The sequence below is a fragment of the Chamaea fasciata genome, unplaced genomic scaffold (assembly GCF_029207755.1).
Source record: "Chamaea fasciata isolate MVZ Bird 193981 ecotype frontalis unplaced genomic scaffold, bChaFas1.0.hap1 SCAF_3, whole genome shotgun sequence".
Classification (NCBI taxonomy): domain Eukaryota; kingdom Metazoa; phylum Chordata; class Aves; order Passeriformes; family Sylviidae; genus Chamaea; species Chamaea fasciata.
In genome coordinates this window covers 79,995,729-80,019,782 of record NW_027094088.1, presented here as the reverse complement: position 1 = coordinate 80,019,782, position 24,054 = coordinate 79,995,729, and the positions used below count along the sequence as shown (strand labels likewise).

Here is a 24,054-nt window from a genome sequence, read left to right as displayed (position 1 = left end):
TCTCTCTTCCAGGGTTGAACATGTGTTTCAGGTAGATCTCCACTAAACTGCAGTTGTGTTTATCTTGACAATTATTCATTTTTCCTCTACAGTCTATTTCTTTAACCACTGCAAGGTGATTTAACATATATCTCTGCAATATTAGATGAACACTCAGGATCCAGAGATCATACCACCGCAGGTTTTCCAACAACACTTTCATATCAGCACTCAGACTAATGCCTAAGTATGTTTCAATTGTATTGAAATCCCATCTAAGAAGCACCATCCTCACATCTAAAACATACATGGCGACTGGAAAGGCATAACTTTTAGTGAGATTGCCATGGTTTGCAGTAAATAGCTAGCAGTACTCCAAATAATATTTTAAATGCTTTGAATAAAATATTCCTCAGTATTTACTCGCCTTGTCAATACCTTAAGAAAGAGGCCTATTATTTTTGGCAGCAGTCAACAGTGCTTATTTTGGACACTCAGTCCCACACCAACTGCATGGAACCATTTATTAGCTTGGTCACACGGGACGTTCTATAAGGTCAATTTTTTACCCATAAATAAGCAGTTTCCATTTCTCTTGCTTATTATCTAGGCAATTGTATAAAAATGCTCTACTTGCACCTCTTTTCTTTCCTTGACTTTATGAGTAACAGGAAAATACCCTAGCTAAAAATACCTCTGCTAAAACTAACAGTAAGAAGGACTTTAATAACCATTTCAAACTGAGTGAGTTGCTCCTCAAGGCAAAGGGTTTTGCTCCTCAAAGTTAGTGTCTTGAGTTCTGTACACGACAAAACAATATAGGATGAGAGCTTGTCAAGTTGGGGTTTTTTGCAATCTGCTTTAGAGTAAGAATCAATCTTTCTGGAGAACTTGCAGGTTGTGCACCTCTGTATTATAGCTGCCAAAAGTACATTTTTAAAATGTCCTTTGAAACAGGGAGGCCCCCACAGAATGGGAGAAGGAACTAATCTAAATGGAAAACATCTGCACATTTCAAAAAACATGTTCAGCATAATTATTATTTATACATGCACAAGTTCTGAGAGTGATTTCTATTGTGTCTTACTGTGGAAAATCCTGACTAGAATAAGAAAATATAGCCAAAAAAGACACTTATTTGTTCAAGAGGTTTAGCTTTTAAGACAAGGAATTGCAATACAATTCCGTGCCAGCTTGGCCTAATATAATCAGCTTAGCCAGAAAAATGTGGATGCTTTTTGGTCATTTCAGTTCTCTATAGTGACTCATCAACTGGTTACATGAACGTAAGTGTTAAGGAGGGAACAGGGAAGTGCTACTGGATGAGAGGAAGGGTGTTGAGGGAAGAAATTAAGAGAGATGGTGCCCCAGGATCCCTGACTTTGTTGAAAGAAGCCTGGGAACTATATCCAAGCTCCCATTAATGAATACTCTCAGGCCCATGTCAAGTAATCAGTTAAAGCATACAGCAACATAGTTACATCTACTCATATTCCAAGAATTCAGAATTCATTCCCTATGGTCCTAATATAGGAAGCCATATCCCAAGATGAAAAAAAAAAAAAAAAAAACCAAAAGGCATCCTCCTGATCAGAAGGTATTTCAAAGCATCAATAAAACTTTAGGTCACACAAATTTTACACACATTGTAATACTTTGTGTGCCACTCTTTCATATGCATTGAACTCAATCCTTAGGCACAAGAACAGTGACATGAAAGTTGGGTTACTACCATGGATAAGCCTGTTTTGCTGTTGCTGTGTGTATATATAGATTTGATATCTTTCAAGCACATAATATGCTACAAAAAATTTAAAATTACAATGAAACACAAGCAAAAAAGCAAAATGAAAAGCTTACTCAAGTACCAGAAGTAGCCGATGCAATTAACCGCCTAGAAACATACATTAAAACATTCATTAATAAATCAGAAAACTGTCACCACTGCTCCAACGAAAAATAAAAATATTTTGTAGCTAGTGAGACTTGTATGTGATTAGATATGGCTACTTGCTACTTGCTTGTGAGAGGTTCAGATACATCTCTGTATATAAAAGCCTGTCTGCTTTAAGAAGGGGGATCTGGTGGGACACAGAGAAAGGGGAACAGACATTTCTTGTTCAGTAATGCTTTCATCATGCATTGTCTAAGTGACCCCACTGGGGCAGGGGTGAGGTGTGTGTAAAGCTGAAGATGCACACACCCAAACCAAACGATCCAGAAGCCCCACCTAAATTTATTGGTACAGGAATGCTTTGTTTAGCTATAACACACATAAATCTCTGATACACTTATCATGCATAAAGTCCAACATTTGTACCATTTATAATACAGCATCTTCTATAGAAGCATTAATACATTGCAGGTGGCTTTCTTTATAATTTAACATCATTCAGAGTCTTTTTTCAAATATTCTTTCAGACAAAAAAAAAAGGAAGATCAAGGCCAAGTAATTAACCAGTAATCCTAAGAGTACTGGAAATTTTCAACAAGTTTAAATATCTGCATTTCACACAAATGGGAAGCCAAGTTAAAAAGGGTAAGGTCCACTTACTTGAAGTACTAGAACTTCACTTGGGGAAAATTCATAGCACTACAAGGCTTTTTATAACTAAAGGGAACATACAATATAAGTTCATAGACACACCTTGCCAGCAGAGATCAGACTACAGCCTTAAGTAATTTACCAAAAGGAGCGGCGTAGTTATTCTGAAACTGAATTCAGAATTCATATCGGAAATCACTGCAGAGAAATTCTGTGACAGAAGTGGAGAAAGAATGCTGCCTTAATTTTTTTAACTCTCTCATCCTCCTCTTCTTGAGATCAAACGTCCTATACAACATTTTAATATGTACAGTGTGTGCAGCACATTTTTAGAGACAACACTGTCCTTAATTACTCAAACCTTACGAAACAGTCTACAGTGCACGTTAGAATATCTACACTGTATATTAGGATGAGACATTTGCCTTACAACTTTTTCGTTTGCACAGAATCAAAGCCAGCATTGTATCAAAACCCCTCTCTACACCTCAGAAAAGGATTTACCTCATTATCTGTTCCCACATCCAACATCACTGGTAGACACTCATGAGGTTTTACTCCTCCACATGCCGTATAAAGTGCCAGTTTACCAACAGGAATGCCCATTCCATAACAGCCAAGGTCTCCAAGCCCAAGAATACGTTCACCATCAGTCACCACAATAGCCTGGAGGAAGAAATGAAGACACCATAAAAATCACTTCCTTGCTTGTATGCACTAAGTATTCCATTATTTTCCCTACCATCATCTTTTATTTTATATGTAAAAACTGTAACAGGTGCTAACAAATCAACAGTACAACAAAAGTGGAAAATTATTTTATTTTACTGTGGTTTAGTTACACTATTTTAGACTCTTGCTTCACTGTAAATTGGACTTTCATATAAAACTTTTAAGAATACACAAGAGCGGTATTTAGCATTACATTACAAGAGAACTGGCATTGTTCCCACTCACATTCTTTCTGTCAACAGTATGAAAACAGAATAGGAAGAGAAAGGAAGTTATCCACAAAAAAAGAAGAACCACAAACTCCTGGGTTTTGTCATGTCTGTTTTCAGTAGAACCAGAGCCAGTCACTCCTACTGGCCTTTGTCAGGACTGTCTACAACCACCTGGTTCTTACCTTTCAGAGATGTATGTCTTCTTCCCTTAAGTAAATAATACACTCCATCATACTTACACATTTCAGGAAGCATGCACTCTCGTTGGCAGAAATATAACTTAGTAAAACCCCAAAAAACTGTCTATGCTAATAAGAAAGAGTTTTCATAATAAAGGAGAGAAGTGCTCAGGATGGCAAACAGCTGACAACACAGTAATTTTCTTGTCATACTCAGTAGCAAACCATTTTAGTTGGACATTTCCTATTTTTTTCAAGAGAGATCATGAAGCACTGTAAGTGGAGAACTATTAACTCAAACTCTAGAATGGGGTTGACAAGAGATCATGCGGGCTCTCTACCCTGGGAGATACTCAAAACTCAAAAGCTGGACATAGCCCTGAGTAACCTGCCCTGGCTGACCTTGTTTGAGCAGGAGGACGGCCTAGGTGAGTGCCTTCCTACCTCAATCACTCTTTGATTTCCTGAAATGCAGAAAAAGCATTCAGGGTTGGGGTTTTTTGCCCATAATATTCAATGTAATTGACCAATTAATCAGTAAATGATGGCTATAACTAAAAAAGCAAGTGTTTAAATGCCTCAAACTTTGGCTGTAATAGCATTCTTTCTGTTGAAAAAATTAATCAAGAAGCCACCAAAATCTAAACTGATAAAAAGCTTAAAAATAATATCTTAACCAATACATATTTGGGTAAAAAACAGAATCAGCTTTGCTATGCAACTAAACCTGTGCTTACCTTTATGACACTTTCTGGCCAAGATTTAAGCATCGTAGCAATGTGACCCCGGTCATGGATAGAAATAAAAAGACCTCTGCAAATAAAAAAATACTTTTCATACAAACAGGTAATTAAATAATTATAAATAAATGTAATATAATTGAATATAATTGAATCAAATAATACATTAAATCTATGAAAATGTGTTTCCAACTTACATAAATTCAGTTTGGTAATAAGAGCTTATTTTTGTATGAATAAGTAAATTAATTATCTGCATTTAGAAGTCAAAGAACAACCAACTAAGCTAACTGAGCAGAAAAAACCTGTAAAAGTCCTTTCTGAAACCCACTCACTCAGCAATTGATCTGTTCAAATGTGTTCACTGGTTGTCCCTGACCACAAAATGAGTTTCTCTTACAACAGTGATCACTACTGCCCCAGCAGTCCTAACATTTACAAACAAGAATAGGCCAAAGCTTTAAGCTATGAACAAAACCTGAAATAAGCCAGATATTATCATTACATCAAATAAATCAGGAGCATTCAGTTGTGTGTTTAGAAAACAGTCTCCCTATTTCATTAGATTGCCATTTTGAGTTACAAAAGTGGGAAATCTTCTTCTCAACAGTGTGAGAACATCCTCAACACTGAACAGAAAAAATCTTTACTCCAAAGTGTGTTTGAAAATTGACCTTTAGTTCCACCACTATGGAAGAGTTTAGAACAAAGTAATATAAAAATGTAATTCTCAATTCCTTTTCTGTTTATTACCTAAGCAAAATCAATATAGTATCTTATTCTTCTATTCAGCATTTCATTCTTCATTTATTTTGCTTGACAGGTAGATTTACATTTAGGTCCACTCAGAGTCCATTTAATTCCATTTTTTATCTACTTTTTTTTCATGTAAGATAGTGGAAAAATGTCATCTCTCGAAATCCATAAATGCACTTAAATGCAATCTCCCAAAATCCACAAAGAAAATGTCAATGAAGAAGCCCATGCCAAAGATGCCTTCTTGTAATTACATTTTGCATTAGTAAATATAAGGCATTATCTACTAGAAGTATTCTAAAGCATTTTCCGTTGCCAATTTTAAAGTTTTAAGGTAAAAATTAGATGAAATTATTGAAAAGATAATTGAAATCTAAGTCTACCAGAATATGACCTCATATTCATACAAGTGGGTCTTATAAATCTAAATGAAACTAATAAATCAGGAAAATGCTTGTCAGATATGACTGCACATATACCAAGCCAAGCAAAAAATCTCCTGCAGTGTTAAATGTATACTAAGGCAGCAAAATTAGTCTGAACATTATATTTAATTTCACATGTTTAAATATTTCAAATATATTAGATTATGTTTATATATAAATTATCATGTGATTTATATTTCTATGTTGTTTTTTGTATTTAATATTCAAGTGTCTTCTTTCCCTCTTTGATGTCCAGAACATGCACTGGAAATTCTTTACTATTTAGGACAAAAAGCAATGTAAGCCATGCTGTTATTAATCAAAGTATTTAATTTTATGCATTTTCCCCTAGAACTAGAAATTCTCTCAACCTGGCATTTCTAATTCATTATTCTTCTGCGTCCATTTCCCATGCTCAGAACTAACACACCAGATATTAATGTATCTCAGTTGTTTCTTAATAAGTAGCATCTGTCAGCAAATTAATTTCTCCATCCCAGTGAAGGCAACAGGTCTTCAAGGACAGGTGGGTTAATTTTACAACACTTTTGAAAAGTTCTAGAATTTACTGCACACAAGTGTATCTATTTGTGAGCCAGCTACCTGAAAAAAAATGTCCCTTAACAGTGAAATGCCATGAAACAGCAAAGAAAAATACATGATGCCTCCTTTCTGATGTACTGTACTGTGCATCATTTTATAAAATAGCCTGTAAACTGTTAAATCAGAAAGTACATCTTATCAAAATTGCTAGCCTCAAGAGACAACTGTGACAGATGAGTGTGTGAAAGCAAGCACAGAGCACTGGAAGAAAGAGATCTTGTGGGATCACTCCTCTCCTTGTCTCCATTCTCCAATTTACACCAACCTAATAGATTTGTGTTAAATGAAGCAAGATTTCGTATTGATTTTCTAAAGAGTAAGAGCCCAGGCCAGTGTGCCTAAACGACCTCTTCCCTGCAGGCTAGGGAGAGAGGTCACCATGGAATAAATTCCCCAGCAGAGGAAAATAAAGGCAAGGTGGCTGCTCCAGAAGGAATTTTGTTAGAACATTTGTAAGGACCTTTGAATAAGTATTGAGAGCGTATTTCAGAAATCTGTTCAAGCAGGATCAGATTCACGCCACAATGGAAAATAAAAGCTGAAGTGTAAATAGTGATGTCAAAAGCATTTCACTCCCCTCTTTCTCCCTTTCCCTCCATTATTTATGTCCTTTAGTAAAACATTTCTGGACACACTGGCCTGACCAAGAAGATGCTCCTAAATTTAAGGGAACAGAATAAGAGAAGATTTTTTTTTTCTTCTATCTGGATCTCTTTTCCTCATCCTTCATCTCTTTAACTTAAACAATTTTCTTCTGTAAGGTGTTCTGTGCAAGCAGGTACACCAGGTTGGTAAGAGGAACCCTGACTTGCAAAATTGTCAGCCACAAGATTACTCAGCCAGTATTACTGGGACTGAATTCACTGGAAATTCTACCTGCGGACAGCCATCAAAAGGTAGCACTACATGTGTTTTTTTTCTTTTCCATGAGGTCATGCCATGGCCAGGGAAAGTACCAACTGCATAAGGTTATTGTAAGTGGAATAGGGCTGAGAAGCTGAAAAGGTAGCCAGAACTGTCTGCTAGGTGGGCAGACATTATAGCTATTTTGGGAGTGTCATAGCACAGCTACAAGAAGAATGAAGCATGGGGCAAGCCAGATGACTTAAACTGGATTAAGTTCTACATGGATTTCAATCTGGAAATATGACTGAATTATCCATTTGAGTATAATGTTAATCATAAAAATAAGCACAGTCATGTCAGTGATGCACACCCTGCTCTGCTGGACAATGGCCTGCAGGATGTGCACCTGACAAAGCACTTCAGGATGGGAGTGCTAAAGCAGATGGACATGGACAAAGCAGCAAGATACAGGGGAAAATATTATGGGGAAGAACATGCTCAGCACTGGTTGATACCAGCCCAGCCAAAGCAAGCACTGCTAGTGACACCCACTTCAGCTAGCCAGAAAATGTATGAAACTACAGCAGAGGAATAATTAGGCAAAGAAGTAACTATGCCTCCTTTATTCTCATCATACCAGCAGTAAGACTGAAGAGTAACGGGGGGAGCCTACAGGAGGACATCAAGATCTACTCGACAAAGGGTGGATCTATTTTGGGTCACTGAGCTCACTACACTGTCGCAAATTTTACCAGTTATGTGGAGGTCATTCTACAGCACATGATTTGCATCTGTTTTATTAAAATTCTGATCTACGAGAACAAGGTCAACAGAATTAAATGGAGTATTTGTTTATTATGTTTCAAGGAAGCAATGATCTACCAGCAATGTATTTGTCTATTTTCTATTAAAGGACAGTTTAGGAAAATGTGTCATTGTAACAGAATAATCCTTTCTTTCCTCTTCTTATAACAACAGGAGGCAATCTTAACATGTCTCAATGTCTCAGAAAATGCCAAACATGTTTAATGAAAAAAAGTTCAGACTTTTCTCACAACCCTACAACCCTACATATTCAAGACTGTTATTTGAACTATGAACTGTACATAGAGTAACAGTAGAGGTAGAGGTGACTTCACTTCCCCAAGCAGCCTAAACCAACAAGCTTAATAATAATAACAACAACAAAAAAATCTCAGGGGCCAGACAGTTTATTTCTGAGCCTAGACTCTTCCAAACTTCTGCATTTGGCAAGAAAGAGGTAAACTACTTCCTTGGTACCTGCTGAAATCCCTCTTATTTTTAAAATCATAAAAAGCAATACAACACAAACTTTGAACCAGGAACTAAGAGTACCTCTATCCTCCCCAAAGAACATTCTGCTCCTTTTTCACCACATTTCCCATTGTGACTGTTTAATGTGGCCTCATTTCTCCATATAAAACATGCTCAAAGTTTTCATTACATCTTACCATAGCAGGTTCCTTTGCATTGCAAGACCACTGAGCCCTAAGAAATACAAGACATGAGCTGATTTAAGAAATGCAGCTGTTGACAGCTTTACTTTCTTTACCTTTCCCTTTGTACAGGGATGAATTTCATTACTTTGCAATACACAGGTATGTTTTTCAATCTATAAAATAGTTGATGTTGAAATAGCAGCTGCTACTGACTGTCAGCCTGAATTCATCAGGCTAAAGAAACCCGGGCTTTACATTTTCTAGATGTGGCATACTCAAACCATGTTTAAACAGAAAAGTGTGTAAGAAGCAAAAAAATACTAAATCAAAAACAATGATCAAAAATAGGACAGGAGCATGAAGAGAACAGTAGGTACTACTAGAACCTCTGGAAGTGTGGAGCTGTACATAAGCAAGATGTACTTCACAAAAAAGGTAAATTCTAGCAGTATATGAATGACAATGAGGGTAAGAGACTAATCCTGAAAAGACATATAAGTTTATAAATATTATGTGTTATTTCATACTTAGCATTTGGTTTTGTAAATGACTATTCATTATAAAATTATCAAATACTCTGAGAGACAGATGCTAACATCTGCCAACTCCACTTTGCTATACATAAAAAATTATGTATAGCACTATTTTTATAGTGACTCAAAAGCCCAATCTGGCACAAGAGTGTAGAGGAATTATTAATATACAGAAAAATACAGTCTTCAAAATCCCTGTAAATGGGAAATGCTTATGTCAAGGGATCTGAACAGTCTATCTTCAGGCATAGGAGGAAACCAGCCTTTAGTTTTATTTCAGAAATCTCTTCTGAAAAACACTGGTTCGTGACAGTCTTTATCCAGTGTTGGCAGCCTCCATAGCATTCTTTCACATGCCCAAGTCCATCAAAGCTGCTCATCAATCCCTGCTAGTGAGTGTTGTGCTCCAATAGTCACTACAGTTAACAATAACATATACAGAGAAGAGAGAAGTATATTTGGGCCACTTACAGAATCACACAGTATCGAATGTTAATTAGCCTTCAGAGGAGGAAGGTGATAAAGTTAACCTGAAAGACAACAGCTGTAAGCCTGGCATTTGGAAATATTACCTCAGGGGAATGAGGTTTCAGAAAAGAAAGGATAAGGTTTGAAGAAATAAAAGGTACATAACTCTAGTGACACAAAGATTCAGATGCTGGGAAAATCGTTCAGGACAAATGTTAAAACATTATTTAAAAATAAATGATAATGATAGAAATAATTAAGAAAAAAAATCCAGCTGGGGTAGATAGCTACTTAAGATTACCATTTTTCTGATGCAGGCCCCAGCAAGTTGCAGTGCTTGCAATGCTGCCAGAAGTAAATACAACATCCACACTATGCTCAACCCTGCCCAAGATCTTCGAATAGAGTCCATGGCTCTGCCTTGTTTCTTTAACAATGGACACTGTGTGCTTCAAAGAGACTCATCCAGGTGGCACTCAGTCAGAAGAGCTGGTTCAAACAACCCATGGGCTCCAGGAACTTCCTCATAAAACTCCTTCTGCCCACATCTTGGGTTTACTGAGAAAACTGACTTCAGGTCTCAGCACGTTCTCTCTTCCACGTCATGCGGCATTAGGGAAGCAGGGAACCAGGCGGGCTGCTATTCCACAATTTGCAGTCATGTAAGTCATGTAACTTGCTGTAAGTCTTGATACACCCACGGGCAGGGGCCAGACCACACAGACATTACCCCATCTGCCCTCCTGCATCTGAAACAGGCACCAGAACTTGCATACAACATACTTTTTCTAAATTGTAACACTGTCCAACAAACACAACAGAGCAGGTGACAGTGAAAAAAAAAAAAAACTTACATGCCACCCACAGCAGCGCAGACTGAAGGCAAATGACAAAGGAACAGAGACAAAACCTGCAGCAGTCCCATCTTACTACTCTTCTCCAAAAGGTCTGGACTTTTTCAGCCCCTTGAGATTCTTGCTACCAAAGCATGTAATCTCTACATTATGAGTTCAAGTGTACACAGATTTTTGCAAAAAGCACCTCTTTTTCTTGAAACATTTTGCTTTTACTCTTTAAAATGCCCATCAGATAAACTCAGGCTCCAGAAGTGGGCAAAGAAGTAGAGGCTTTTGTACAATAAAAAGCAACCCAATGAAGTAATTCCTCAACTACTCTCATTCAACCCCCCAAAAATTACATTGTAAAACAGTGTAACAGCATTACAAGCCTTACACTGGAAAACTTTAAAATCAATTTTACATGGTACCAAGAGTAATTATAGCTTGAAAGATCGCTAATAATAAAAAAATCTCTAGTTAATTTTGGAAACCATAATGTTCACCCCAAACTATACTAAAAATACTTCATAGTAAAAACTTCATGGACTTAGTCATTGCAGGCGTTTTACATTACTCATATAAAATACTCTTCACTGTATATCTAGATATCTCACACTGTTTTTCATTTAGTGCCTCACCTTCCTACTTGCACAGCATTTTGTGGTTTAAATGTTCAAACTAATGATGCATCCTTTTCATACAGAAAGAGACTAAATCAAATGGTATTTTTATAGTCACTTTTTAAAACATTAATTTGCTGATTTTACTATATTACTAAAGCATCACTAATCTAGACAATCAGTTTTTACATATTGTTGCTTAACCACACAGCAGCAATTCAGTGGGATGTGTTTGTCTGCAAAGGAAAAGGCAGACTCTGCAAAATACTATGGTTTAAGCAGTGGAGCTCTTTTGCTCCAGAAGCTACTTAAATTCCTCTGACAGTTGATCAATAAATAACTTCATTACTTACACTCTAATGGGCACAAATAGAACTATTTGAAGACTGTGAATGAGAGAATGGCTTACCATTCATTTTTAAGACAAAAAATAACCTTCTGTTCTGTTTCAATAGCTATCATGTTTGTATTATTTTATGCTAATGTTAACTGCATTGAAAACCATCAACAAGCAACATCAACCACGTTACCTACTAGGAATCTTGCAATGCTAATGCTGTTTTTCCAAAAAAAAACCAAAAAAACCCAAAAAAACCCCCAAACCCTTTAAATGCTATTTAAACTGTGAAATACTCAAACAAAAAGAGATCACTGTCGTTCTATTTACTTCAACAACTTGTGCTGCCTTGGCTCATTGGAACATGGAAAATTTCCCATATTGAGACAATAATGTCCTTTAAGGCCTGTTAATTGACCTTTAAACCACCATAATTTGCTCTCAGTAACTATTAACCAGGACAAAAGGGAAGACTTATTAAAAAACTGCTTCTTCTTATAGCATATCCTACTCAACTTCCACTTCAATGAAAAAGTCATTTCTGAAATAAGACACTATCTTCCATTTGTAGAGTTGACATATACTACTAATTCATGAAAAAAAAATTAATTGAACAGAAAACAAACCATGTTCCATATTTTAATTGCCAGAGATAAATATCTACATGTCATGTTTAAGAAGCTCCTTTTGGACGACCAAGAAAAACTCTCAGACATACTGTTGCCTAAAACAGGCTGAATGACCTGAATAACCTGACCTCAACATACAGTGCAGCAAACCTGTACATTCATATGTTCTTGAAATAAATCTAAAGAACACTAAGAGAAATGTTAACAGCAACCCAAAATACCCTCTGATACAACAAAGTTCTCATAATACTGTGACTTTTGAAATAGAAATGTGCTGCTGTGTCTCTGTAAGCTACATTACAGCTTCATCTCAGGAACAGGAAGCTCTTCCTTCAGGTGGAAAATTCCACCAGAATGCTGAAAACAACAGTGAATTTCAGTATATGCGAAAACTAAAATGAAGTTGTGAGAACCACTAAAATCCTTTCTTCCTTAGGATTAAACAAAAATTCATGTTAAAAGTAGTCACTTTGGGAATGAAGAAGCAAAAATGAGAACTGGCTTTTGACCATCTTTGTGCCAAACACACGGGTTCTCATTCAGTACAAACTGAAGCTTGCTTTTCTTTCTTTGTATTTTTTAGTAAATGTTTCCCTTATTTCTGCCAGTTGATTTAAGCCTTCCATATCACTATCTCCCTTCAGCAGGAAGTCCATGCTTTTCTTACAAGAATGACTAGCTTTGTTTGGTTTATGCACTTGCATCTATTTGATCTAGGCTCCCAGCAGGCCCTTACCCACCATTCTCTAAAAAATAGTGGGTTTCCTGCATGTGGCCTAATCACCTACTATTCATTAGCTGAAGAAGCAGAACTGACTTTCAGTGCCACCACTTAAAGAGTAGTGGTCAGGATGTCAGATGTGGACCCCTCACAAAACTTTCTCCACCCAGCTGCAAATTACGTGATGTTACTGCTACTCTACAATAGATTCAGTCATGTTATTATGGCCTGGTCGTTCTATTTTTAAGTTTATTGTAATTAACACTGCTGACATTTTTTTAGTGAGCTGTGCCCATAAGAAAACAATTTGATGCAGTGGTAAAACTTTGATAAAAAAAGGCGGAAAGTGCCTTGCAAGAAATAGAAGGGTCCAATTCCATGCCCAAACTTTTTATTCTTGTCTTTTTCAGAAGCCTCCTATGCATATGGCTCTCCTAAGTGTAGTATGTTGAAAGCTCCTGGACCAAAACATCTAGCCATAGATATAGAGAAACACAAGATACATTACAACACACAATTATCCCACTTGTTATCCTGTTAAAGGATGAAAATATATTTGCTTTGTCTTCAGTTCTGATTTTTCATTTTTCATTTTAAGACTTGACTATTTCAAAAGCTTGCAGATAGAGACAGAAAACTATGATGTTAGAACAGCCAAACTACTGCAAAGTTGCAGTGGTTTTGCTAGGGTTTTTTCCTTCCTCTTTCAGACTTTACCAAATACAGTTACAGGAATACTATAGGGTGCTTTTTAAAAGCTACTGAATATCTTGAACTGGAAATGCAACGTTGGACTGTGAATAATGAGAGCATTTTGAACAGAGAAGCTGTTGAATGTGTAAGCAGGGGATTTGGGTGGTGCCAAAGGACATGCAACAAATGTACAGAAAATGGGAGCTGGAGAAACTCCAGTGTAAGTACACCCCCAAAGGAAAACATCCTCTGGGCATGGGCTGGGATACATACAGAATGAGCTAATAAAGCAGTGTAATGATTCTAAATCACTGGCATCTCATCTGAATACTACTGGTACCTTGTTTTGCAGTGTCAGATGATAACATCAGGAATTACTGGGGACATGGAAAACTCTTTGTATAGAAGAGTGTAGTATTCCTCTAAGAAGATCTTAATATTAAAACAAAACAAAACCCTGCACTAGATGTTTATCAGTCGACTGTAACAGTTCTCTGCTACAAGCTCATGTTACCAATGCATACATCCCTACTGCTCATGATACCTAATTGTAAACACACGCAGCAACATCATTTATTTTTAATCCCACTGAAACCTGGAAGCAAGCTCTTTCCCTTCCACAGCATAGCCATAGGTAAGGAGAAAGACACTCAAACATTTTTCTTAGTACTTCCCAACCAGTGAGTTGCAAGGTGTTTGTTATCACTGTTTGCTCATGCGGCACAAGCTGTTACTGTCTGGGTTGTCCTAAATGATTACTAGAATGGTGAATAATCCCAGCCCATGCAAATGGATACAATATGCAAACTACTGCCAAAAGCAAGCTGCAACTTCAGGGCTGTCCCAAGACCACTCAAGGCAGGAAGGGAGACAACCGCACCTATCATTCTGTACAAAAGGAAGGATGGAGTAACTTCATTTGCGGACACTGCATTGGATTTGATAGGCCATCCTTCAAAAGACTTTGAACTAAGCTCTCTTATTGAAAATAAGTGATTTTTAAAAGGTTTGCTTTGGGGGTCAAATGATGTTGAAAATTAGGAAACTAAAAATCTGCCAGGTTTACAGAGACTGTTTCATGAAGGGGAAATTTTAATAGATAAATATGGCTTGTATAGAGTTAGACAGAGCGAATAAGTAGACCCCTCCTGTGCTGTATGACCTGATACTTTACTGTTGCCAGTGGAATCTTTGGCCAAGTAGAGGTGTGAAATATAAATAAAATCTCTGCTCCTAAAGTACATTTCATTAAGGAATATACTGCTTTGGGAAATCAGGGAGCTTGTAACCAGAAGGCAGTACTGCAGGCTGGCATAGAGTCAAAATCTCCCCTAAAGCTTCAGGAAAATAGGAAGACATTGAAGAGAAGCATGGTTATATATTGATACAAGTCGTAGTTATAGATATGAAACCATAACATGCCAAAATAATACTTCCATTTTAAAATGCAGATACATAGTTTATTTGTTGCAAAGGATATAGCCTACCTTTTATGTGGTATTGGAACTAGGAAGAAAAGATTAGTCAGACTAAAGACATTTCACTTGGGATCATGTACTTTTTGTCCAGTCTTCTGCACGTAGATCCACAAGATGATTGTTTTAGTAAAGGAAACAAGAAGGTTCTAATAAATACTGCATTACTAACTGTCACACAAACTGTCTTTCCCATTTAGTGAAAAGCATCTGTATGAAACTTCTTTGCTTCAGAGGACTGTCTCAGTAGGATATAATGAAAAGAGGAAGATAATCACATGCCAAAATCCACAGAAGTAAGTTCCCATTAGCTCAAAGTGCAGATGCCCTTGAAAAGACAAATTTGAGTCCCCCAAATCTGTGGAGAGGGGAGAACATACAGTTCTACCCTCACACAACAGATAGTAGAAATTATTAAAAAGTAACAGTACAAGCTAAATGAGGACAGGGATACCCTGGAAATATCCAGGACTCTGTGAAGAAAGTGAACAAGAGAACAAGGAAGGCATGGCCAGTATTTTAATTTTGGCCCTCTTGCTCAGAAACCACCAAGAATGTCCATAGAAGAGCACCAGATCTTCCTTAGAAAACTGTGTTAAGAATGACCAAACATTGACAGCTGCCAAACATTTTTTGAGTCATGTTTGGAGAAGGGATGGCCTCATTTCCTCCTGCTCACAGCCAAGTACTGTATCCAGAAAAAACAGAGCAATGCACCTACAAACTTAGGTCTGAAAGCCAGAAATTCCATGCTTGTGATGTGCTTTAGGATAAAACTTTTATGACCATGATCAAAAGTTCCTGAAATATTACCTGCAGAAGAAATCATGTATAAAGTTTATGAGAGCAGGAAGAGGCTAATAATAGGTAAAGCTCCAACCCAGACAAGACTAAATGGAAGAACAACTCCAAGTGCTACTTCTGTAAACACCACCCCCTCCAAGTACTTTAGGTTATACCTACATGCAAGCACCAAGTACATAAAAAAATCCCCTAGCACATGGAGGGTGTTATATTTCATAATGCTAGGCTAGGACTACCTACTCTGAGTTTGGCACAGGCTAATCATTCATGATTTTATTCTGAGGTGGAAGTTCAATAAAAATGTAAAAATTCACACTGTACCTAAATGGTAAAACCTATTGCCAAAATATTATGAAAAGTCATGAATTTAACTGTTCTAGAGAGACTAGATGACTACATGCATATAAATTGAGGAATATCATAATGTTTTCAAAAATCAAGACAACTTTTTTTTTCCTTCAGTAACTTCTTACATGAGAAACTGGCTTAATATTTACAAAGCACTCTAAGACCAGAATGAGGACCACCGACATCTTCTGTGCAAGATCCTCACATCTTTCCCTGCAGCAGCATTACTGTCAGCTGACAGACCAAGTTAAATATACCTTGGGCACAATCCAGTCTAAAAGACAGTCCAGGAGAAGAGAGTTCAACACTCTGCTAATTCTCCTTTTCCAGCTTTTCAGAGCAGGGCGAATGTTTTGCTCAGAAGATTTCTATTAGCCTCGCCTTCAAGCCACAGAAGCAACAGAATGTTAAGCTAATTTTTATGCCACGGTCTCAATGGCAAGGCTACACATAGGGAAATAAAAAAAAAAGAGGAGAAAATGCTGCCTGGAATGGGTCAACAATTGTCATCTTCAGAAAAGACAAAAGTGAAAGATGACCAACATGTATTCCAAAATTGCTTGGTGAGAGGTTGCAACTGCCATCATTATGAGGCTTTAGAAGCCATAAAGAGAAAGATTGTCTAAAATCAGAATAGAGGCTACAGCTATACTAATTCTCTGCTGAAATGTTACAAAATAACTTGCCACCCAAACCATGTTGTTAATACACACACCAGGTCCTTCAGCAGAACAGAATTCCAACAGTCTGTTTTCAAAGAAGCATTTTGCTGGTTTTTGTCTTTATTGCAAAACAGTTTGATTTCATATGCTGTCCTAACAGCCAAGACCTTATAAGAAATTGGTTAAAAAGCCATCACATTTCCTTTTTTCCACTTACAGATTAAAATTCTACATAGTTTTCAGAGAGGAAAATACTAGGAGAAATAACTGTGAAACTAGTGCTTTGTTCCATCTTTTAATGTAATTTTATGTTATGCAGTAACTACTTCTAACTAAATGAAGATACTAAGACAATCATACATAGCAACAATTAGATTAATTAAGTCCCTAAATACTCATATGTATACATATATATGCTTTCCTAGGGGACAAAAAAAATCTAGATGTGCTGAAAAAAATCTAAGGGAGCTGTTATACTGGTGAAAAAGTTACGTTACGTGAAATAAATCCAGACATTCTAGTAGTCTCAATCGAGGAAACACCACACATCTGAAGGAGAGTGAGTCAAAAAACTTCCAGGAAAGGAACCTTCTTGGCTCACGTGATCATGGAGTACTTGACAAGTTCTGGCCTCCAGTGAGCCAGATCTGGTTTCTGAAAAGAACTGGATGCCACAGACATCCACTGAAGTTAAGAAAGATAATTCCAATAAAAGCCTCATTAAAATCCACAGAAAGATTATTTAATGTACCACAGGATCAACCTTGTGCTGGCAAGCAGACTGCAACTTCTGATGCCAAGGTCTAACATTTTGCATGTTCAGTCACAGGAAATAAATATTTCCCCACTCTCTCTTTCTTTTCTTTATTAAAAAGCGATGCTAACTCGCAGCTGGCAAACCTCAGCCTGTAAATATTTGTCAATAAAAAAAAGAACTCACATTTGCAACATTTGCATTCAATACAGCACAACTGAATCATTGTAATGTAAATACACAAAATAAATGTAAATAAATACATTCTTTTTGAGACATATAAGGAAAAGACTAAGTCTCAAATCTGTATGTGCTGAGTCAGTCATGCACTTCAGTGAGGAGGAAATCTGGTAAACAATTTCAAAGCTGACATTATTTGCCTTTTAAGAGACCACATCAGACCCAACAGAGCTGCTTTAAAAATGGTTCCTAGTCAGCCTGACAGTCTGTGACTGCATCAGGAAGTTATTTCACAGAACTCTGCCATGCCTGTGTAGCTGCATCAGCTACTCGGGTTTGTCTGATCATATTCTGATTGAAATGCCTTTTCCTTCTAGGAATGGCAATATATAAACAGTCACCGAACATTTTAACAACATCCAAAGTCTTCAGCATAGCAATACTTGGCAGTTATACCTCCCTTCTCTGAAGGCTGAGTTTACAAAAGAATCTTAAACTCCTGGGTGTTCCCTGTACAATGTAAAAGGTTGATTTTGGATTCTTAGAGGAAATTTCCATTGAGTTTTCCCATATTTATTCTTGTTGGATGAAAGTACTGTTGTATTTCAGAAATCTATTTACAGAAATAGATTCTTTCTTTCTTGGTATGTAATCAAAAGCTGTTACATGTATGCACATGCCTTGTGCAATTGAAGAATTTCTTACCTTAGGAATTTAAATGATGGATAGAAACTTTGAACTAAGAAGTGACCTAGTAGAGATTCTGAGATAATGCTTTCAAAGATAGTGTGAGCATTACAATAGAAGCAGAACCCCATCATACTCCCAGCACAAGTAAAGCTTCTATCTGTACAGGTCCAAATTCCTTCTCTGGCCAACTCCCTAAAGGATCCTTTATTCCCTCATCCTCCTTAACAGTTAGGAAGGAGACCAGACAGACTGGTCTTCTAAATTATGTTTATGTAACAATGCGGTGTAGGTAGGTGCATGTTACAGATCTTCTATCAGATCTGTACTGTTTACTTCTACAATAATACTCTTATTCATTAAACTGGTGAATTTAAAGCTGGATATTCACAGTGAGTAATGCAATCTTGAGTTGAGTTTGAATATTACAAGTAAATGTCAGTTACAGAGATGAGCTTCAAAACAGTGAGTCAAGTTACTTTGCAGCTGGTTCTCTTGAGAAATGATGCTTAATCAGATGGTTAGCTGGTCAGCCATGAATGTTTATTCTAAAATTGCAAGCTATTGCTTCAGGATGAAAACCTTTTCCTGAACCACAGAGCCCTTCTGTGACTGTGAGCACATCCTGTGAGCCCATAAAGTCTTCTAAAAAACACAAACGGGAGTCACAGAAGATGATCTCATTTAATGATTTCCACGAGACACCTACTTTTTGAACTCTAAATTAATTTTGTTCCTCCTTGTGAGCCAGGCACTTCAAACTTCATTTCACAATGCAAAGAAGTATAACTGAATATTGAACATCGGAAAAAATCCTTACGGATGTAAACTAAATATGACACTGCTTTGCAAACTGCAGTGAGATAAATACAATCTGCAGCAACTGCGTGATTTTTAACTTAATTACCTTCAAGTCTGTTTCTAATGTGATCTGTATTAAACTATGAAATAGCAAACATTATCTGAGCTGCGAGAAGAGGCATTAAAAATATTCTGAAATAAAAAAACATTGTCAAAGAAAAACAGCCACTTATCTGTAAAGACAGCATTTACATATGAGTCAGCATAAAGCAGATACAGACAGTTCTTACAGATGAGAACACCTTTTTTTTTTTAAGGTATGATCAGATTATGTGTTCTTCCTTGATCGCAACTTCTTGAAAAAAAAATCAATCAAAATTGTAAGATGATATAGCCTGGACTAAATCTTACATATTTTATCCCTTTTTGCCTTCTGAATATTAAATTCAATGTTTATATTTTCTTTTCCATCCACCTCATGGAGGATGCTGTTTATGAGGTATGCTGGCATATAAGGCTTAATGCTAAATGAGTCATGGTCTAGAATGTAATTTCAAATTAAATTATATTGGTTGCTTTGCATAGTTGGTTTTGGAACAATTTAGAAAAGGTTTTTCTTAGGAAAAAAAGTATCTCTGTAACAGCGCAGTGGAAGATTGCATTGTAGGTATTTTTCTTAAACAGGAAAAGTCTGTCAAAGATCATAGAAGCACAGAATGGTTTGGATTTTAACAGACCTTAAAGATCATCTAGTTCCAACCCTGCTACAAAAGAGACATTGAGGTGCTGGAGCATGTCCAGAGAAGGGCAAAAGAGCTGAAAGGTCTGGAGCACAAGTCGTGGGAGGAGTGGCTGAGGGAACTGGAGTTGTTTAGCCCTAAGGAGGCTCAGAGTGACCTTATCACCCTCTACAACTGCCTGAAAGGAGGTTGTAGCCAAGCAAGGGCTGACCTCTTCTCACAGGTAACTAATGACAGGATAAGAGGAAATGGTCTCAAGCTGTGCCAGGGAGCTTCAGGTTGGACATCAGGAAGAACTTCTTCACTGAAAAGGTGGTTAAGCATTGGAACAGACTGTCCAGGGCGTGGGTGCAGTCGCACCCCTGGAAGCGTTGGAGAAATGATTTGACGTGGTGCTTAGTGCTATGGTTTAGTTGACATGGTGGTGTTCAGTCAAAAGTTAGACTCAATGACCTTGGAGGTCTTTTGAAAACTTAACAGTTCCATGACTCTAATTAAACTGGGTGTTTTTCTCCACAGATGCTTCACTCATTTAGGGAGAACAGGAAAAGTACAAGCATGGGCAGAAGTGCTCCTTGGGAAATGTTTTGTATGGCAATGAATATCAAAATGAGGGGTTATGAGACCAGTGTAAGCAAAGACCTAATTTCCAGTCACTTTTAGCACTTCCTGGAAGGCCAATAAAATCACCATGGTGGTAAATACTGAGGCAGAAAAAGGAGACGACTTCTCTTACTGAGGGAGGCACCTAAAAGCCACAGATCACTAAACAGGTTTAAAAATTTATTCTTAAGGTATTTTTGAATTCTTTAATATGCACAGAAGTGGGAATTCTTGTTTCCTGCAGCTGACCAGATGGTCCTGACTCATTCTGTCAGTTACAAGGCCAAAATGATTTTCACATTAAGAATAAAACCTTGAAGCCGTAAGTCTCTCAAATATATCCTGCCGAAGAATTTGTGAGCAATCATTTGTTCCCTTACATCTTGCAAGCTTCTTACTTTTGATCAATGCCTTCACTGTAAAAGCCCTATTTGTGCTAAGAGCTATGCACATGTAGCTCATTTATCTCTTTCTTTGCCAAAAAATTCTGCAAAAGGCTCCAAAGGGTTGTTCTAGTTTGCACGTGAAGGCAGTGATATACACACTGTTCTCAAACAGCAACTACCATAAATCTCAAACACTGTGAGCTGATGCTCAAGAGGCAGAGTGAAACAGAAGCATCCATCCTTCTTTCACACCACTTCCTCATCATTCTATAAATACAGATATTGTACGCAGAATAAAAGCACTCCAGTAACCAGCCTATGAAGCTAGAAATTATTAAGCAGCGAAACAGGCACTTGGATGATTTTTGATAATTTTTAAGATATCAATAGGTACATACGTAATGCATCCTTAGTTTGTATACATACTGTTTTTATATATGTATTTTATATATATCTGCGTGTGCGTGTGTGTGTTTTTGTGAGTCTGTATGTATAAAATACCAGTAACAAATATTTTTATAGGCAAAAGTCTATGCTTTTCAAGTATCTAAGACAAATGTAATACAAAGTTTCCATTCTTCTCCAGTCTTCTAATATGCAGCTAGGATTCTATAACAGTATAATAGTTATACTATACAGTTTAATAGTTAAAATCAGTTAATAAGATTAAAAATATATTCATGTTTTAATGCAATTAAACTAACAATTTGCCTTCTTAATGCAGATAAGAAATGCACAAATTATTGTTTAATGTAGACCAAAAGTGTAGCTTGAATTATCTCAATTATTCCAGTTTTGGCTTACATGCAGCTGTTAGAAAACCTCTGCAGAAATCTCCCAAGAGGAAAATAAGATACAATTATTTTTATTTGAAGTATAAACTGACATACCTTGGCCTCCGGAATGCTAAACCATATTGTTGGCAAGCCAGTCCCACAGTGGGAGTATAAACAATAGGCATGAATTTTTCAATGTCAGAAGCCAGCACTTTATAGAAAAGCTTTTCATTTCGATCCTGAAGACTCATTAGCAGCATGTATCTGTGGAGAATTACATAAAATTAGACAGACATTAAGGGAACATATAAAGTAGATTTAGAAATATATTTGTGTTTGGATAATTAAAATGTTCTGTAATAGCCTCTCATTGAAAGTATTTCAATTCCTCCTAGTCTTAACAGTAAAAATGGCTCGAACACAAAGCATAACAAACTGGTTGAGACAGAGAACCTGAAGCCATCACAAAGTTTTCAAACTCTGCATACTCAGGAAGCTAATCCCTCTCAGGTATAAAACACTGTGCTGCAATTGAGGATTTGGTCTGTCAGAACCTTATCTGTGCATATCAGTTGTTCCACTTGAAATGAGACCAGCATTAAATACAACTTAAACAAGCTTACTCACTTGCCCTAAGAAAACAGAACTAAAAACATTAAGCTTTGCATGCTCTCTCCTTGGTAGATATTTATCTTAAATCCAGACTAATACTTCAAATAAATACTGAAAAACAAAGCTTTTGAAAACAAAGCATAGCCTTTCATCCCTTAGGTCTATGTTTGACATTAAATCTGTCATGTTATATCTCCTAACTAAAACCAATTTTGAGGAAGTTCTGTATTTATTGAAAAAGAAAACCAATGAGAAAAAAGAATCATAAATGAGAGTGAAAAAATTGTTTAGCTTAATCTACTTTTGACCACCATCACAGTTACATTGAATAATTACCTTACTGTTTCAAGATAACCAATCAGGAAGCTAAATGGCAGTGCTGGGTGTGACAAATTATATGAGTCTATGAGTGACTTCAAGTTATACCAGTTCACAGAGTACAACTGTCACTTTCTGAACACTTAATATTTAGGAATTTAGTGATCTTAAACCTTACCTGTCTGTTCACTAGTTTTAGCAATGCTAAGTATTGCTGTAAAAAAAAAGTAGTCTTTTATACCAATAGGCTTACACAAAATCTTTAACTTACATATACAATTTATGTAGGATTTTTTTTTTAATTTGAAATGGATTACTATTACTTACACTCATAAAGTTTAATATGCTCATCATTTTATTACACAAGTTTTGAGGATATATGTAGAACACATCCATTCCAAAAGCCTAGAGACTGTGTACTAAAATATTATTTCCTTCTGCATAGTTAGGCATCATATGCCCCAATAAAATCTAGTTCATTCTTTAGGAAGACACAAATGTAGTCAGGTAACCATCTGACAAAGAACAGCTCAGTAAATCTGAATGCATTCCATTCAATCTTAGCTTGCCTATCCCTGTATCAGGGGAGCACTTCTTTTGGGATCTGTTATGTAAACCTTTAATGAGCACTATAAGCAAGGCAAGTGAAGCCAGTTTGGCAGTTGGTGACTGTAATGAGGTGACAGATGTGAGGCAAAACAATATCCCTGCCCCTGTGTCATGAAGGGCATTTTAGACCCTAAACAGATAAAGATCTAGAAACAAAAAAGTTGTAGTTGTTCTCTAAATACCATCACTGTGAGGCGATAGGAACCACCTTCCATCATACACATTAGTTTTGAATGTCCTCCAAGGTTAAATTACATCCTGCTCTTGTAGTTCTCAGCTACAAACATATATACATACATTCTAATTTGCTTTCATGTCATTACATTTCCGTACAGCCTTTCATTTTCCCAGTATTTCATTATGATATAGCATATATTTCAGTGTCCTTGAATTCTCAGAGAATTTTCTTTATTAAAACCTTTCTTTCTCCTGAGATGACTATCCCAATGTTTATCTTGAAATACAAGTTCTTGCACATGTAGTGAATACATAAGAAGACATTCCTTTTGTTTCCAGAGAACATTTCAAATGATGTTAGAGAATATCATGCATATTTTTGGCCCCCACTCCATACTGGACACTGCAAGCACCATGTGAGCCACAGCACCATTCCAAAGCAGTTGCCAGTATTTTATTTTTTTATCATTTTCTTTTAAAATGAGGTGTGGCTACCTAAGAGTATAAAATGCGTTTTCATCATCCTTTCTTGTTACTCAGATCAAGCCCAGATTTTGAACAGGGTAAAGAAATCTTTTACAAAAGAAACTAAAAGCTTAGCAAAAGGCTTCCCCTGGGGCTTCAAATGAAAAACCTGTTTGTTAAAACTCTACACTTTGTTTTTATAGCATTAAACTGGGGTTTCATTTTCTCACCTGTATTTAACATGCCACTTTTACATTCATGATATACTAAAAAACTTGCAAAAGGAGTAACGGCATACTACTTATATTTTCAAATATTTACACACTTGATCATAATTACA

General features: G+C 36.7%; 1 protein-coding gene across 3 annotated transcripts in view; it reads right to left on the bottom strand.

Moving 5' to 3' along the window:
* Positions 1 to 24,054, bottom strand: part of ME1 (malic enzyme 1) — a 155,014-nt gene that overhangs the window by 85,561 nt on the left and 45,399 nt on the right. For all 3 annotated transcript variants that reach the window (XM_066179615.1, XM_066179617.1, XM_066179616.1), the window contains exons 3-5: positions 21,648 to 21,797; positions 4,385 to 4,460; positions 3,029 to 3,190 (exon numbers count right to left, since the gene is read on the bottom strand). In XM_066179615.1, the coding sequence (XP_066035712.1) occupies positions 3,029 to 3,190; positions 4,385 to 4,460; positions 21,648 to 21,797 (388 nt within the window). The remainder of the gene's footprint in view (positions 1 to 3,028; positions 3,191 to 4,384; positions 4,461 to 21,647; positions 21,798 to 24,054) is intronic.